This window comes from Puma concolor, chromosome B3 (assembly GCF_028749965.1).
Source record: "Puma concolor isolate L17-30 chromosome B3, mPumCon1.1.hap2, whole genome shotgun sequence".
NCBI lineage: Eukaryota > Metazoa > Chordata > Mammalia > Carnivora > Felidae > Puma > Puma concolor.
In genome coordinates, this window is record NC_141672.1 from 79,130,996 (window position 1) to 79,149,456 (window position 18,461).

Here is an 18,461-nt window from a genome sequence, read left to right on the forward strand (position 1 = left end):
GTATTATTATTCAGCCTTTAAAGAGAAGTAAATCCTGCCATTTATGATAACACAGATGAACCTGGTGGGGGAGGTGCATTATGCTAAGTGAATTAAACCAGACACAGAAAGACAAATACTTTGCAATTTCATTTATATACAGAGTCTAAAATTAAATAACAGAGTACCAGAGAATAGGATGGTTGTTACTAAGGGCTGGGATGTGAGATAAAGGGGAGATGTTAGTGAAAGAGTACAAGTACTTTCAACAAGTACTAGATGAATAAATTCTATAGACTTATGTACAGCATGATGACTACATTTAATAATAATGTATATTTGGTAGGGCCTGGGTGGCTCGGTCAGTTAAGTGACTGACTTCGGCTCAGGTTATGATCTCACAGTTCATGAGTTTAAGCCCTTCATCAGGCTCTGTTGCTGACAGCTCAGAGCCTAGGCTTCAGATTCTGTGTCTCCCTCTCTCTCTGACCATAGCCTGCTTGTGCTCTCTCTCTCTCTCGCAAAATTAAATAAACATTAAAAAAAATTTTACCTAATAATAATGTATATTTCACATAATAATAATGTAAGAGAGTAGATTTCCAGTGTTCTCACATAAAAAGGAGATGGTTAACTAGGTGAAGTGATGAATATGTTAATTAATTGAGGTAGTCATTTCACATTACATACAAAACATCATATTGTACAACCTAATATGTACACTTTTATTTGTCATCATACCTTAATACAGTTGGGAAAAAGAAAGAAATAAATTCCTGTCTGCTAACTGTTAAAATATAAACAGCTTTTATTTTGATACCTACTAATGTGATGCAGAAACCACCTCAAACAACCTTATACTACTTTCTTTAATATTAACTAAGAAGAGAAAGTTTTGTGTGTGCCCAAAAGAGGTTTACTTGAAGCCTGGTGTTCAAGTTTTTTTCTTTATGTCCTTGTTCAGGTATAGAAGGAGCCTAATGCTATAGAATCAGTAAGCAATTTACCATGTTAAGGTCATTTTCAGCTTTCAATCAAATAGTTGATAAATTGGCTCATCCTCTGCCTGGACTACTGCAAACTGTCTGTTTCTGTTAGGCTGAAGGAACCCCAAGAGGTGTCCACTCAGGCTTCAGTAAGAATACTGAAATAACATGACTCTATCATGGACTAACTATCTCCAAGGAGTAGATGGTGCAATGCCCGCCACTCATGCAGAATTTCGTTTGAATACAAGGGAGTTATAAAGTCAGTTTATCGTATAAATTACCTCTGAGTTTCAGCCCCTTTGTGTTTTTTTGAAAGTTTATTTATTTTGAGAGAGAGAGAGAGAGAGAGCACCCACACGAGTGAACAGGGGAGGGGCAGAGAGAGAGGGAGAGAGAGAATCCCAAGCAGCTCTGCAATGTCAGTGCAGAGGCCAATGCAGGGCTCAAACCCACAAAATGTGAGATCATGACCTGAGCTGAAGTCAGACACCTAACCAACTGGGTCATCCAGGCGCCCCCAGCCCCTTTGATATCCATCTAGTAAATAGGTGGATATTTTAATGACAGATTTAAATGACAGAATACAATAGCATTGTATTTTACTGAATTGATGCATGTTTTGTATTTGTTATTTTGTGTTATTAAGTAGAGAGAGAAAAGATATGTTCAGATTTTAGAAGGACAGATAAGAGAGACCCACCAACTTTGATGTGTGGTGATTAAGAGCAGGGATACTAGAGCAGAAGCTGTGTGGATTTGCAACCAAGCTTCGCCACTTACTACCTCTGTGTCTCTGGGCTAGTTAGTGTATCTTTCTGTGCCTCAGGTACATCTCCTATAAATAAGAGTAATCATATTACCTACCTGATTGCTGAGAGAATTAAATGAATTGGTATATGTTAACAACTTCAGATAGTACCTGCCACATATATGTTCAATAAATGTTGGTAAACATAGAGGTGGTGACAGGTGGACAAAAACAATGAATGGGCTTTAAAAAGCTAGTAAGAAAGGTATTGGATGAGAAGGAGCTATGGCAGTCTCTACCAGGCTTGTAAACGACACAGTTAAGGGCAAGTAATGTGATAATAAATCTGTACTGAATTTTATTTGGAGTGAATGCACATCTAAGTTTCCATTTTTCAAATAGAAAGGCATGTGATATTATGTGATCCTTTGATCACATAATATTTATAAGGCTGATATTCAAAGGAGCACCCTAAGAGGTCACCAGGAGAAAGATAAGTATAAACAAAGTTTATCAAGAGGAAGAGGAAAAAGGAACAGTTATACACAAACAACAATCATCACCCAAAGGCTAATTTTGCTAAAAAGAAATATCTCTCACTTGGTTAAGCTAATGTCTTAGCCTGTAATTTTCCTGGTAAATATATATTTTACAAATGAATGAACAATTTTAAATAAGTCCAAAATAACATCAGAAGAAAAGTGAATATAGAAGAATGAAATAACTTCCTAAATGAAGTCTGAAACCTGAATACAATACTGTATGTTAAGTAACTGGAATTAAAATAACTTTTTTAAAAATAGGTAAACTGAGAAAAAAAAGAAATCTGAAATCTGTTAGTGGCTTAAGAAGATGGATTCATCATGAAGATCTACCAAAAATTGCTAAATAACTGGGATATGAGTACACATATGGCATTTTAAAAGAATCTTTAAAATAAGTAGGCATTAATACAACTTTATCATAGTTTGTGTTCATTATCTTGATCTTGGTAATAACTTCACAGTATATATGTATATCAAATTACCATATTGTATACTTTAAATATATACAATTCTATTTGAAGATTTCAGTTATTCCTCAATAAAGTTAGGAAGGGAACTGTGAAGATCTGATTCTCACCTTAGATCTATCACTTAACAAAAGTTGGAACAAATTATCTCAAATTCCAGTTCCAAAATTTCATAATTCCATACATAATCAACAGCTCTAGGTAGCCAAAGGAATGGGGTAATAGGAAGCAGATACCTTAGAGGAAAAAAAATCAAACCAATTGGTATTATGGCAGTTTGGTAGACAGTTTGAGGAAAGGACATTAACCAGTTCAAAGCAAGGAAAGTATCACAGTGAAAAGGAATAACATGTTAATTTCCAACACTAAATCATTGAACACACTGTTTGGCACCTTTTGAGGGATAAAACTGTTGGAAGTGGTGGATTAAGGTGATAGCTTTGGTTTGAGACATTTTCCGCAGTAATTAAAGAATGAATAGGAAGAATTTCTTACTTTATCCCCTCCCCCCTGCAATATAAATCAAGATAAAAATGCTTACTACACAGTTTTCATAAATATTAAATAATTACTATAAAGCATCCATCCAGCACAGGAGGGCCTGAAACACAGAAGTGCCAATGTTAGCTCCCTTTATCATAATTAATTCAGGTGCTGGTGATACACAGAGACATGGTAAATGCTTAAATGTAACCTAGTACATAAAGTTAATAGAGATCTAAAACTTCAATTACTCTATTTTTTTCTGTTGTCATTGAGTGTGTAGGTAAAATCTTTTTAACCTTTAGAGTACTTAGGACATCCTCCTGTAACTCACAAGCTGATGACAGAGTTTCTTCATTGCTGCCTTCATCTCCTTGTTCCTGAATGTGTAGATGACTGGATTCAGAAAAGGTGTGAGAACTGCATCAAAGATGGCAAGAAATTTGTCCAAGTGTGATGAGGGGAAGGGCCAGGTGTAGAAGAAGATTAACGGCCCAAAGAATAAAACCACCACAGTGACATGAGCTGACAAAGTAGAAAGGGCCTTGGATAACCCACCTGAAGAGTGTTTCCAAACTGTGACCAGAATGATGATGTAAGAAATAATCAGTATAAAGAAAGAACCCACAGAGATGAGTCCACTATTGGCTGTGACCATGAACTCCAGCCTATTGGTCTCTGTGCAGGCAAGTTTAATGAGCTGAGGAAGGTCACAATAAAAGCTGTCCAATACATTAGGACCACAAAAAGGCAAGTCTACAACAAAAGCCAATTGGGCCACTGAGTGGATGAGGCCAAGGACCCAGGCTGCAGCCAAAATCAAAATGCACATTCGTGGGCTCATAATGGTCAGGTAGTGGAGAGGCTTACATATAGCAACATATCTGTCAAAGGCCATGGCAATGAGCAGCACCATTTCTGTTCCCCCAATAGCATGAATAAAGAAGATCTGAGATATACAACCCCCAAAAGAGATGGCTTTGCGTTTTCTGAAGAGGTCATAAATCATTTTGGGGGCTGCAATAGAGCAAACCCCCACATCAAGAAAGGAGAGATTGGCCAGCAGGAAGTACATGGGAGAGTGCAAGTTAGGGTCAGTACTCACAGAGAACACAATGAGGAGATTTCCCATTAGGCTTGCCATGTAGAACACAGAGGAAAAGAAGAAAAGAAGAAGCTGGATCTCCCATGAATTAGAGAGTCCCAGGAACACAAACTCATATACCACAGATTGGTTGGCTCCATCCATTGCCTCTGCAAACAGAGGTGACACTAATTTTACCTGGAAAAAAAAGTAAAGAGTAAATAAACTTTGTGAGGAGTCACTGCATGAATTTCATATCGTAAAGAAAAAACATTGCCTTATTTTACACAGCCAGAACACGTCTAATGTAACTCCTTAAACTGTAGTTGCATAAAATAGGTAGTAACTCATTGCTACAAAGTACGGCTTCTAACTCCCTAGTCTCCTTAACTTCCCTAGGTTTTGGTAAGAGAAGATTAAGCAAAATCTTCTGCTAAATCCTAAGGGACATGAGTGGCAGGCCAGGAATGCCTAGAATAACATGAAAGAAGAAGGAAGAAATGGAAGCTAACTCATTGATTTCTCCCTCAGTGTGTTACTCCTGCCCATGGAGTCCCCCAAAATTCAGGCAACTTCTGATGATCTTCATGTTCCTCACCCCTTTGATTACCTTCCATATGCAATGCTATCAGTCTCATTACTACTCTCTTATGTTTGGCCTCATGCTATTGCATTTTACCAAATCATGTTCACCTTTTCCTCTCCAAGAGAAAAGATCATGTAGAAACCCTAAAGGTATCCAGCTGTTGTTGCACAACTCATGGAGTGGAAGTGATCACAGGGTTTGAGCTCTAAGACCATATGATAAAGTAAGGACAAGCCAAGAGATGTCTTTCCTGCAGAATCTAAACATGGTTGAAGTAATACAATGTAGCAAAAAAAAATGCTATGTGATTGGTATTTGTAGATCATTGTCCATTCCATATTCACTTTTCATGGTTCATGGAAGGGCAAAAAGAACACAGCGCTTGGAATCAGAACTGTGATTAGATCCTAGCCCTAAACTACAGGAACTTAAATTTTTTCTCGCATCCCTTCTACAACTTGACTCACTTCTTGAACTCAGTTTCACCATCTGTAAAATAAAGGGGCTGAGGTGAGTGATGGTAAGTAATTTTTTCAAGTCTAACATTTCTATGAGTTTATAATACAGTGCCTCCTCAGTAAGTAATGAAGCTCACCATAATGATGGTGTTCTTTGCATTGGACTACTACCATATTCACCATCTATTTCCTCGTCTAGAGTTGGTTATAAGACCCATATCCCATAGAAATCCCTCTCCTCATATCTCCCTCTTCTCTAATTCCTTTTGCACTACTTACATGACTCAATTAGCATATTATTGTTAAGTTTGCTATATGATTTATTGTGCCCTTTCTCATAATCATCTGTAATCAATCAACAAACATTTACTAGATGCCTGCTAAGCACAAAGCATTGTTACAGGACACTGTGGACCTACTGAAATGTTAAAATACCCACCACCCCTTAATGCTTTTACATTTCAGCACATATACAAAAATATAAACAATATTTAAAGACATACTATATTTAAAAATGTCTAATAAGTAGTATGATCATAAAATTTGTAAAGCAAAGAAGATACCCAGAGTGCCAGAGCGATCAGGGCTTTCTTCAGAAAGAAACCAAGACCTCTGTTGCATTTTAAGATGTGGATATAATTTATTTGAATATGCAACTTCATAGATGAGCTTAAAGAATTTTTGTAATACCTAATATAATCAGGAAATACAATCAGGATAATATGTATAATTAAGAAATATTGGCGCACCTAAGTGGCTCAGTCAGTAAAGTGTCCAACTCTTGACCTTGGCTCTGGTGGTCACGATCTCACAGTTCATGAGATAGAGCCCTGCATTAATAGCTCATGGCCAGCTTGGGATTCTTTCTCTCTCTGTCTCTCTGTCTCTCTGTCTCTCTCTCTCTGTCTCTCTCTCTCCCTCTTACTCTCTCAAAATAAATAAATAAACTTTAAAAAAAAGAACTATCTCCTAGGCTGTAGCAGTGTTTGATGAGCTATTTATGGAAATAATGATAATCAAAACAAAAAAGTGACCACCATGTACAAAACACCACAATAACTTCTTTAAATACATGTTGTTTGATATATACAGAAACCACAAAAGTTGGTATTATTAGCTTCTTTTGCAAAGAAGCAAATCCAAACCAAGAGAGGGAAAGCAACAGATTACAACAATAAATGATAGAGCTGATATTGATTCTCTGATCTGCCTCTCAACCAGTATATAGAGAAGACTACTCTTTTCTCATGACTTTCTGATTGTATGACACACCTTAGTCACTTTCTGGATGCCCCATGTTGCACTTTCAGCATCCTAGCCAGATCTAAATGAAAGAAAATGAGGTTTTGTCCTCAAGTGTTCACAAACATTTGAGTTTCTTAAACTACTTCTCACACATCTATAATCCATCCAGGGTATTTAAAGAACCACGGTAGGAGAAGGAAAATCCATATAATACCTGCATCTCAGAACATTCTGGTTGAGTTCCCAGACCAATATTTTCTCAATCCACATGAACTCCTTTAGCTTTCCATAGAAGAGACTCAGCTCTCACAACTCTCTACTTAACAGAGAAAACAAAGGTGCTCTATCTCCATGTCAACAAATGAAATAAAGCCCAGAACTAAACCAAGTCAGATTTTATTCCCTCTTACAAGACCATCTCCTAATGGTTGAAAATCCCTTTTTTCGTTCTCCAACTGGGACAGCAATGGAGGGGGAAAAAGTAACTTCAGTTTCTGACTGCATGTCCTTTTTCTTCTCATTTGTATTGGTTCTTGCTCATTAAGCTCAACTGAAGCTGCTTCTGTTGTACAAGATAACATATTATTGATCTCTATACAAAGCAATCCTGTCACCAGAATCATCTATTCAATGCTGGCCTTTGGGGACTTCAACATTCTACACCAGTATTCCTTAACTGTTTCTGTGTCTGTCACCCACCCACTCATTTAAAGACCTAACATGTGACTGTTTCCAAAGAGTTTAGCATATCCAACTTTCCCTGGTTGAAACTAGCATTACTTCATGCACAGGTAACTATAAAAATGTTATTATCTTCAGAGATATGGGTAATTGGAACACAGGAGAATACCGACCAAATGACACTGCAGTGGCTTGGGATCACCAGTATGAGTTCATTTATTCACGGGAATTGTCATTCAGAATCCTGGCCAACCATCAGAGGAAGCTATTAATAAGTCACCAAAGAGGAAAAAGAGAAATAAATAAATAAATAAATAAATAAATAAATAAATCGCCATTTCTTCACTTAATTGGAGATATTTATTTCATACATAAGGTTAAAGAAGGATCTCCAACAAACATGTGAATATACACTGTCTTATATTTATATTAAAATCAACTCTGCTAAAGAACATTGATACTTAAAACAGGAACCTTCATAGATATTCCCAGGATAGTGTGTGTGTATGTGTGTGTGTGTGTGTGTGTGTGTGTGTGTGTGTGTGTGTGTGAATTATTTGTAAATTCATTCTTCTGCTCTATAATCAAAAGCCACCATATCCATAACATAAACCGTTTATCTGTAGATTCTATTACATGATCTACAACTTCACATTAAAAATAATAACTTTTGGGGCGCCTGGGTGGCGCAGTCGGTTAAGCGTCCGACTTCAGCCAGGTCACGATCTCGCGGTCCGTGAGTTCGAGCCCCACGTCGGGCTCTGGGCTGATGGCTCGGAGCCTGGAGCCTGTTTCCGATTCTGTGTCTCCCTCTCTCTCTGCCCCTCCCCCGTTCATGCTCTGTCTCTCTCTGTCCCAAAAATAAATAAACGTTGAAAAAAAAAATTAAAAAAAAAAAAAAAAGCCAGTTAGACAAGATAAATATCATAGGGTTTCACTCAGATGTGGAATTTAAGAAACAAAACAAATGAGCAAAGGGGAAAAAGAAAGGTAAACCGAAAAACAGACTCTTAATGTTTATTTACTTTGAGAGAGTGTGCACGCATGCATAGGGGAGGAGCAGAGAGGTGGGAAAAGAGAGAATCCCAAGCAGGCCCACACTCAGCACAGAGCCTAATGTGGAGCTCAATCTCACAATCGTGAGATCATGACCTGAGCCGAAATCAGGAATCAGACACTTAACCAACTGAGACATGAAGCCATTCCAAACAGACTCATAACTATAGAGAACAAACTGAGGGTTACTGGAGGGGAGGATTACTGGGGACATGAGTGGGAGAATGGGTTACATGGTTGATGGGTATTAAGGAGGGCACTTTTGATGAGCACTGAGTGTTGTATGTAAGTAATGAATCACTTACTCCTACACCAGAAACTAGTATTGCACTGTATGTTAACTAGCTAGAATTTAAATTAATCCTTAAAAAGAAGATGAACAAACTGTGGCTCAAAATAGATATCTCAAGGAATTTGTGATGCAGATCAAGCCTTGCTTACTTACAGGGAAATTTATAGCACTAAATATTTATATTGGAAAAAGAAAAAGTTCTTGAAAAAATCATTGAATCGTTTAAGCGTCATGAATTATTTAAGTAATTGAAATTACCAATGTCAAGAATGAAAATTACCAATCTCAACATCACTGAAGATCCTACAGGCTTTAGAAGAATAGGGAATATTATGGACAACTCTATGCCAGGGAACTCAACCATTTAGATGAAATAGACAAAATGTTTGAAAGAGAAAGACAAACCAAGAAACAGACTCTTAACTACAGATAACAAACAGATGGTTATGGGGGGGGGGGGGGGTTGGAATGGGTGAAATAGATGATGAGGATTAAAGGATACACAGAGTAATATATAAAATTATTGACTCACTATATTGTACACCTGAAACTAATTTAACTCTGTATGTTAACTATACTGGAATTAAAATTAAAAACTTAATATAAAAAGTATCTGAGGGGCAGACACCTGGGTGGCTCAGTCAGTTGGGCATCTGACTCTCGATCTCAGGTCATGGTCCCATGGTTTGTGAGATCAAGCCTCTCTTGGGGCTCTGTGCTGACAGTGAGGAACCTGCCTAAGATTCTCTCTCTCCCTCTCTCTCTGCTGCTCCCCCACTTACATTGTTCATTCTCTCTCTCAAAATAAATAAACTTAAAAAAAGTTTGAGGGGCGCCTGGGTGGCTCGGTCAGTTAAGGGTCCGACTTCGGCTCAGGTCATGATCTCACGGTCCGTGGGTTCAAGCCCCGCGTCAGGCTCTGTGCTGACCGCTCAGAGCCTGGAGCCTGTTTCAGATTCTGTGTCTCCCTCTCTCTGTGACCCTCCCCCGTTCATGCTCTGTCTCTCTCTGTCTCAAAAATAAATAAACGTTAAAAAAAATTTTTTTTTAAAAAAAGTTTGAAAGATTCAAAACTACCAAGTCTCACTCAAGAAGAAATAATCTGAGTGACCTTCTATTTACTAAAAAACTTGAATTTGTAGTAAAGAAAAAAGAAACTCCCACAAAAAAGAATCAAGGCCCCAATGGCAACACTATTAAACTCCACCAAGTACTTAATGAAGAAATAATGCCATAAATTTGCTGCACAGATTTCTCAGAAAATGAAAAAGGAAACATGTCCCAATCCATTTTATAGAGCTAGCATTACTTTGACACCAAAACCAAAAACATTTTTTTAAAAGGACAGACTCCCATGAACACAGAGGCAGAATTATTAATAAAATACTAGCAGAGCAAATACAAAAGTATATCAAAGCAAATACATCATGATCAAATGGTTTTATTCCCAAATCACAGATGATTCCATAATCAGTGTCATTCACTTTATCAAAACTAGAAAAGAAAAACCATTTTTATCCTCACAATAGATGCAGAAAAATAATTTCACCGAATGCAACACATTTTCTTAACAAAAACTCACCAAACCAGGTGGCCTAAATTGTAAAGAGGTATAACGCTATTGAGCTTGAGACTTATTAATAAAGGAAATTTTGCATATATATTTATTTAAATGAAAATGAAAACATTTAATTCAGTGTCTAAATCTTTAAACAAAATCCTCCCCACTACCCAAGAATATGGGTACTCTTTGACCAGTAATTACATATCTAAGATCTTATTCTAAGAAAATAATAAAAAAAAGTGCACAGGGTGCCTCGATGGCTCGGTCGGTTAAGCATCTGACTTTGGCTCAGGTCGTGATCTCACAATTCATGAGTTTGAGCCCCACATCAGGCTCTGTGCAAACAGCTCAGAGCCTGGAGTCTGCTTCGGATTTTGTGTCTCCCTCTTTCTCTGCCCCTCCCCCACTCACGTTCTGTCTCTCTTCTTCAAAAATAAATAAACATTAAAAAAAAGTGCACAAAGATGTATTATAGCATGCTTTCTACTAGCAAAATGTGATGCCTAATTATATATACATCAGAGGAAGGCTGGTTAAAAAAAATATGGTACAAACTTCTAGATATAAAATAAGTCCTGGGGATGTAATGCACAGCATGGTTACTAAAGTTAATAATACTGTTTTTGCATTTTGAAAATTGCTAAGAGAATAACTAGATCTTAAAAGTTTTCATCATAAGAAAACAAATTTGTAGATATGTGTGATGATGGATGTTAAACTACCATCTTGTGGTGATCATTTTGCAATATATATAAATATTAAATCTTCATGTACACTGAAACTAATAAAATGTTATATGTCAATCATACCTCAATATTTAAAAGAATAAAAAATTTCAATACATAAAAGCAGGAATTACAAAGAGTACCAATATATCTTTCCTCAAGTTTGAGAGTATCTCATCTGGCAGCTGAGATTCACTGGCAAATCTGGGAAGGGAAGAGGGTAAAGATTTGTCAGAAACACTAATTTTAGGCGCACCTGGGTGGCTCAGTTGGTTGAGCGTCACACTTCGGCTCAGGTCATGATCTCACAGTTTGTGAGTTGGAGCCCCACGTCAGGCTCTGTGCTGACAGCTCAGAGCCTGGCGCCTGCTTCGGATTCTGTCTCCCTCTCTCTCTGCCCTTCTCCTGCTCACACTCTGTGTCTCTCTCTCTCAGGAATAAATAAACATTAAAAAAAAAAAGAAAGAAAAAAAAAGCATCAATTTTAGCCTTGAACATGATTCTTCCCATCTTTTACAAATAATCTGTTGCTGCTGATGATCATCTTGGTGCTCATGAATAGCCGGCCAGTTTCATAACAAGTTGCCTAACCTACATGTGAATGATAATGACCTTCACTCAACACCTGCTCCTATTTATTTGCTAGCTTAAAAAAAGTAGTGAGATACTCTTTGAATAGTTATTTATACCACTTCAAAACAGCATATTTATTTTTTTAATAATTATATATATTTTATCACATGGAAAGTATAATACATTTCTTCATTATAGATGATTCATTAATACATCTCATCATTTGTAGACAGCTTTATAATAAATTTTCTTTTGTAATGTCTATACTTTGAATTTGCTATTTATTTACTTATAAACTTGATACATATAACATAGAAATCTTTTGCATTTTATTTATTTATTCATAAGCCAGTGCTACCTATCCTTAGCTCCAAAATATTCAATCCATTTATAATCTTTTAATATTCACATAGCTTTCTTTACCATATAAAAATTGTTTAGGAAATAATTAGGGTAAAATATAATTATGATACACACTGAGTGGTGTAGGACTTTACATCTCTGGTCTCAAAACATTTGATTAAATAATAATATTAAAGTATCCTAGGTTGTCATTCTATGATTTATCCCAAATTTTGCCTTCAAATTCCCATTAAATCTAAAAACCTCGTTATTAGCTAAATCTGAGTGTGTGTAGTCAAATCCAGATGTTAGAAGCCTCAAATTCTGAGAGCTACCTAGGCACCTATCTTCATTTTGTTTATTCCTCCAAGTATATAGACAAAAGAAACTCAGAGGGTATGAATATCAGTACATATGTAGATAGAAGAGACGTGTCTGAGAATCATTACCAAAGAGGAGTATCCAACATTTGTCTTAATGGAAAATGTGCCCAGTATGTGAGATTTCATATTCTTCTATAACAAGAAAGACACTGTATTCCAAGGCTGAATTAATTCCTCCTCAATAGTTTCAGGATCCACAGGGTAAGGGTCCCTATAAAAAACTGACCAGATCAGAACAGAGTCCTGAGGATGATTTTCAAGTAGATACTGAAATTACTAACTAAACTGAAAAGATTTATGAAAAGTTTAAAGAGATTAATTTCCAAAAATAGTCAAGATGAATCCAAATGGCTTTGATTGTTCATGAAAGAACTCTTCCTGACACTTAAAACCTTACCAAACAGTCTCTTTATTGCCACTTTCATCTCCTTGTTTCTGAATGTATAGATAATAGGATTCATAAAAGGAGTGATAAGGGCATCAAAGATGGCTAAAAATTTATCGATTGGTAAGGTAGGGAATGGCCACACATAGACAATAATGCAAGGACCAAAGAAAAAGACCACCACGGTGATGTGAGCAGAGAGAGTGGAGAGAGCCTTGGATGAACCACCTGAAGAGTGTTTGCGAACTGTGACCAGGATGAAGATGTAAGACACAATCAAGATGAAGAAGGTGCCCATGGAGATGAAACCACTGTTGGCAGTGACCAGAAACTCCAGTCTATATGTGTCTGTACATGCAAGTTTGATGAACCGAGGAAAATCACAATAAAAACTATCCATTTTGTTGGGACCACAAAAGGGCAAGTTTATAACAAAAGCCAGTTGGGCCACGGAGTGGATGAGTCCAATGGTCCAGGCAACAGCCAAAAGGGAAATGCACATTCTTATGCTCATGATGGTCAGGTAGTGGAGAGGCTTACAGATAGCAATGTATCGGTCATAGGCCATAACTATGAGCAGCACCATCTCCGTACCCCCAACAGTGTGAATAAAGAACATCTGAGTAATGCACCCTGCCAACGAGATGACTTTATGTTTTCTGAAAAGGTCATAAATCATCTTTGGGCTTGCAATGCTGGAAACACCAGTGTCAATGATGGAAAGATTTGCCAGCAAAAAGTACATGGGGGAATGTAAGTGATGGTCTGAAATGATTGTGAGCACAATGAGAAGGTTTCCTAACATACTTGCTATATAAAATATAGTAAAAAACAAAAAAAGAAGAATCTGAATCTCCCAAGAACTGGTGAGTCCCAGCAACAAAAATTCAGACATCACTGAGTGATTTCCTCCATCCATCAACTTCATGTGCAAGGCTGATCCTGAAGTTACCTGAAGAGCATAAGAGGGAGAAAAACATGATTTTTAAGTTGAAAGGGAAACTAAAGATCACTTAGCCATTGTACACAGTTACATAGAGTTTACATGGCACAAGACTCACAGAGAGCCAACACCAGAATTTTTTCCATGCCTAGTTCTTTGGTATCATTTAATCATGTGCCTCAAATTCAGTTTCGTCTTTAGTGTATAATGAAGAAGGGAAATGTAGACAAGTAACCTAAGAATTTTAGGAGAACTACATCAGGAAATAGGCTTATATTTTCTAATTTCTACACTGAAATATGCCACAGAATAGAAATATGCAAAAAGGCACAGAGAACTATCTGGAGAGGTGTTCTAATTTGTTCTTTTTTTATTAAGTTTATTTATTTTGAAAGAGAGAGAGAGAGAGAGAGAAAGCACATGAGCAGGGAAGGGGCTAAGAGAGGGGACGAGAGAGAGAATCTCAAACAGGCTCTGTGCTGTCAATGGAGAGCCCAACACAGGGCTTGATCTCACAACTGTGAGATCATGACCTAAGCCAAAATCACTCAGTGTCACTGAGTCAGACACTCAACTGGCTGAGCCACCCAGGCACTCCTCTAATTTATTCTTTTTAATGGCTGCCCAATAGTCACAATGTGGATGGACCATAATCTATTTACTAATTTCCCAATTAATAAGCATTTACCTTGTTTCTAGTTTTTGGCCCCTACAGACAATGCTACAATTTTTTTTCTTTATATATACATCCTTGCATATTAATGCTGTGTCATAGAATCCCAGAAGTGAGATCACTGGGTCAAAGTGCACATATTTTTAATGTCAGTGGTGTTGCCCAATAGCTTTCCAAAAAAGCTGGAACAACACATATCTACAAAAATAAATGTTACCACTTTTGTAAATTGTTGCCAGAATAGTAATAGCTCACTGTTACTCTAATTTTTTTTAATATTTATTTTGAGAGAGAGAGAGAGTGAGCATGAGTAGGGGAAGGTCAGAAAGAGAGGGAGAGAGAGGGAATCCCAAGCAGGCTCCACGCTCTCAGCACAGAGCCCAAGGTGGGGCTTGAACTCACGAACTATGAGATCACGACCGAGCCAAAATCAAGAGTTGGACACTTAACCAACTGAGCCATCCAGGTAGCCCTGTTACTCTAATTTTCATTTCCCTGACAACCAATAAATTTGAACATTCTTGTAGTTTGGATCTGCTCTTTTGTGCATTGCCTATTCATGCCTTTTCCTATTTACTACTGTGCTTTTTTTCCCCCAATTTGTAAAAGATCTTTTTATATTACAGATATTAAGCATTTGTCATTTTTTTAAGTTTTCTAAATCAATTATCTATTAATTTTATTTATGGTTTCTTTTGTTACACCCAAGTTTTCAATTCTTAGATGATTAAATACAGCTATTACTTTTTTATAGCTACTATTTTTAAGATCTCCCTTGCATCTGAAGCATACATGTACATTCTTAGATTTTCTTTCAAGACTTTGTTTTGTTTTGTTTTGTTTTCTATTGGGACCTTGCTCTATTATTTTCTATATGTTTCAAAATATAAGTCCACCTTTAATTTCTTCCAGGTGAATAGAATTGTAATGGCACTGTTTGTTAAATGACCCATTCTTTCCTCTTTGAATTTAACTACCATTTTTGCATTATGCTAAATTCTCAGATTTTAGGATATGTTTCTGAATTCTTTATTCTGATATATTTGTCTATTTCTGTAGAAATATCAGGGTATTTCAAAGCAGTAGCTTTATACTATGTCACTATTTCTGATAAAGCAAGTCCTCCTTCACTGTCCTTATTTTTCATATTTTTTTTGGCTATTGATCAGCATATATGATAGCATATAAATTCATTTTATCCAATCTCCCCAAGAATTCCATTGAACTTCTGATTTGAATTTCAGTAAATTTATGTATTAACTTTGAATGAAGTAGCATGGTTATGATGGTGTCTTCCACTCAAGAACATTGTACATCCATCTATTTGTTCAAACCTTGTTTCATGTCCTTCAACAAGATTTTGCCATTTTTTATATATGTTCTATGATTTCTTTGTTAAAGTTATTCCTACGTATTTTATAGCTTTTTTCTTGGCATTATGAATGAAATATTTTTCTCACTTCCATTTCTAGATTTGTTTTGTTAGAATGGACAAAAGTTACTTCTTTTTATCTGTTGCATGTAGGCAACTTAATTATTACTGGGTAAGTAGTTTTTTACTGAAATATCTTGGGTTTTCCAGGTGGCCAATAATGTCATCAGCAAAAAAAGACAACTTTTTCATATTTGATTTTTGCTGGTTTGGTTAAGATAGTATTCATCAGCCCCTTATTAACATGAAAGTCCTACTGTACTTTCCTATTTTTTTCATATTTATTGTCCCTTATCCAGTGATACATTTCTCTATTCTTTTTTTTTTTAAGTTTATTTATTCAAAGAGAGAGAGAGAGCACAACCAGGGGAACGGCAGAGAAAAAGAGAGACAGAGAGAGAGATAATGAATCCTAAGCAGACTCCACACTGTCAGCACGGAACCCAGTGCTCCAACTCACCAACCACGAGATCATGACCTGAGCTGAAACCAAGAGTTGGACACTTGACCAACTGAGCCACCCAGGCACCCCACATTTCTCTATTCTTATTAAAAATTTTTTTTCTAATGTTTATTTATTTTTGAGAGGGAGACAGAGAGAGAGTGTGAGTGGGGGAGGGGCAGAAAGGGGGAGACACAATCTGAAGCAGGCTCCAGGCTCTGAGCTGTCAGCACAGAGTCCAACGCGGGACTCAAACCCACACACCGTGAGATCATGACCTGAGCTGAAGTCAGACGCTTAACCAACTGAGCCACTCAGGTGCCCCTCTATTCTTATGTTAAAATAAGATGCCAATTATTTTCCCTACCAATGTGTTCTTTTACCTCCCTGTCTTCCCTTATCACCAATTAAGATAAAACCTCAAAAGTACTTTTCTCCCCATCATCTCACTTCCTCACCTCCCACCCCCATTTAAATTAAATCAGCTCCTTTTTCTTTCTGGAACTTCTAATTGTTTTATATAGTGTGCTTCCTGAGTCTATCCTCCCTATTTTGTTTCCTTTTCCTTTCCATCTCATTATCTTTATCCTATGTGCTTCAAGATATCCATTGCACCTAACCTTCTAGCCTCAAATTCAGATTTCAAGAATAATCATCCTTTGTTTAAATTCATCTGAATTGTTCAGTTCTAAAGGGTTTTGTTTATATTGCTCATGAATCCCTTTGCATGCTAATATAACTTTTCATTGAAATTAGCATCTGCTTCTTCCAGAAGTCTTGTGTCCCAACTTCAGCCTAATAGCACTTATACTTAATATGTATACTTAATACTTAACAAATTCTAATACCTGAGATGAAATTTCAGAAATCATCTATATCAGTCTATCTGATTTTAAGATTTATTCAATATATCCAGTCTAGTCTGATACTGGCTTTACTTCTCTAATCTCTCAGGGATGTAAATGCCACCTAATACTAGTGTTAGAATCCTTGTTAAGTGTTGTTGGAATAACAACTTGACAATAGAAAAGTGCCTAAAAAATCTGTGAAATAAATAAATACCATTGCATTGGGGTTTGAAGTAAACTATAGCTCTTAATTACAATATTCTTATGTATTACTTTATGATAAAGTGATAAAGAACAGCCAACTTGAGAGTTTGATTTTTCTTAAGGCTCCAAACTAGGAATTAATCTCATCCCAAATATTTTCTGTCACAGCGATGGGTGATCTTGAAGACAAGTGAAATTTTCTCTACAAGATAACACATTTAAAATACACATTTAAAATAGAAATCCATTCCTATTAATCTTTCCAAATTTGGATACTATGTAGTTTATTTAAATGGGTTCATTCATTTTCTTTCTATGTTTATTGTTCTGGAGGGATAGATGTAAAATGTTGGTTAAAAGTAAAGAATCACAAACCATACTCCTGGGGTTTAAACTTGCCTTAACCACTTGCCCTACCACTAACCCTTGAAATAGGGCTTCAACTAGCTCCATTTTGACCTCAAACTTTCTAATTAAGTTCTTCCGTCTTATCTCTTAACTCAGGCAAAAGACCCTGAAAGCAACCAAAACTACCCCCTCAAGCAACAGAGACAGCCCTCAGCCAGCATGACCCCTTGTGATTGACCCCAAGACAATGATCGACCTGACCTTTACTGCCTTCTGCATGTACCCACCCACCTTTGTCCCACACTTCCCTTATAAAACCTGGGCGTATTTTCAGCACTATGGAGACAGTCTTTGAGACACTAGTCGTCTGTCTTCCTGGTGTTGGTCTTGCTGAACTAAATCCCTTTCTGGTTTCACCATCATCTCTCTGCCTTTAAATTTTGTCAGCAGTGAGTGGCCGAATCTGGTCTGAATGAGACCTCTGGAGCCAGACGCTCTTGCATCCCAGTGCCCCAGTTAATACCCTGACCTCAGACAAGTTACTTAATCTTATTGTATCTAAATTTACTCATCTGTTAAATTGGAATAATAATAGTCTGGCCTCAAAAATTGCTATAAACAAAGAGCCTAGAACAGTATTGGACACATAGCAAGAATTCAGTAACTGTTAGCTATAATGATGTTATTGTAAACAATCCTTAGTTCACTAAGCTCTCCTGGTGGTCCTAATCTTCAGACTCCTGTTTTTGTCATTCCCTCATTTTTTGTCCTTTGTTCACTATATACGTTATTTAAGATCTTGCCTTGTTCTCCTCCTAAGGGGCTTGTTTTGTATTATAATTATACCTTCCCCAAAAGCTTGACCACTGTGGGAAAGGCAATATGTATGAAAGGGTCTAATAATTTCATTAGCATACAAATGCCAGTTGAATCTGAATAGGTCTATCACTCATTCCCTAATTCTATCCTAAATAATATAGTCATAT

General features: G+C 36.8%; 2 protein-coding genes across 2 annotated transcripts; both read right to left on the reverse strand.

The window, feature by feature from the left end:
• Positions 1 to 3,521: 3,521 nt before the first annotated feature.
• LOC112855228 (olfactory receptor 4F3/4F16/4F29-like) lies at positions 3,522 to 7,532 on the reverse strand. The gene is made up of 3 exons (XM_025918804.2): positions 7,439 to 7,532; positions 6,799 to 6,900; positions 3,522 to 4,493 (listed from the first exon to the last, which is right to left on the reverse strand). Exons 2-3 carry the CDS (start codon positions 6,802 to 6,804, stop codon positions 3,522 to 3,524), a joined length of 978 nt encoding a protein of 325 aa, XP_025774589.2. The 5' UTR covers positions 6,805 to 6,900; positions 7,439 to 7,532.
• Positions 7,533 to 11,745: 4,213 nt separating this feature from the next.
• On the reverse strand, positions 11,746 to 13,526 carry LOC112855631 (olfactory receptor 4F3/4F16/4F29-like). The gene has a single exon (XM_025919252.2). It carries the CDS (start codon positions 13,511 to 13,513, stop codon positions 12,533 to 12,535), a length of 981 nt encoding a protein of 326 aa, XP_025775037.2. The 5' UTR covers positions 13,514 to 13,526; the 3' UTR covers positions 11,746 to 12,532.
• Positions 13,527 to 18,461: the final 4,935 nt, after the last annotated feature.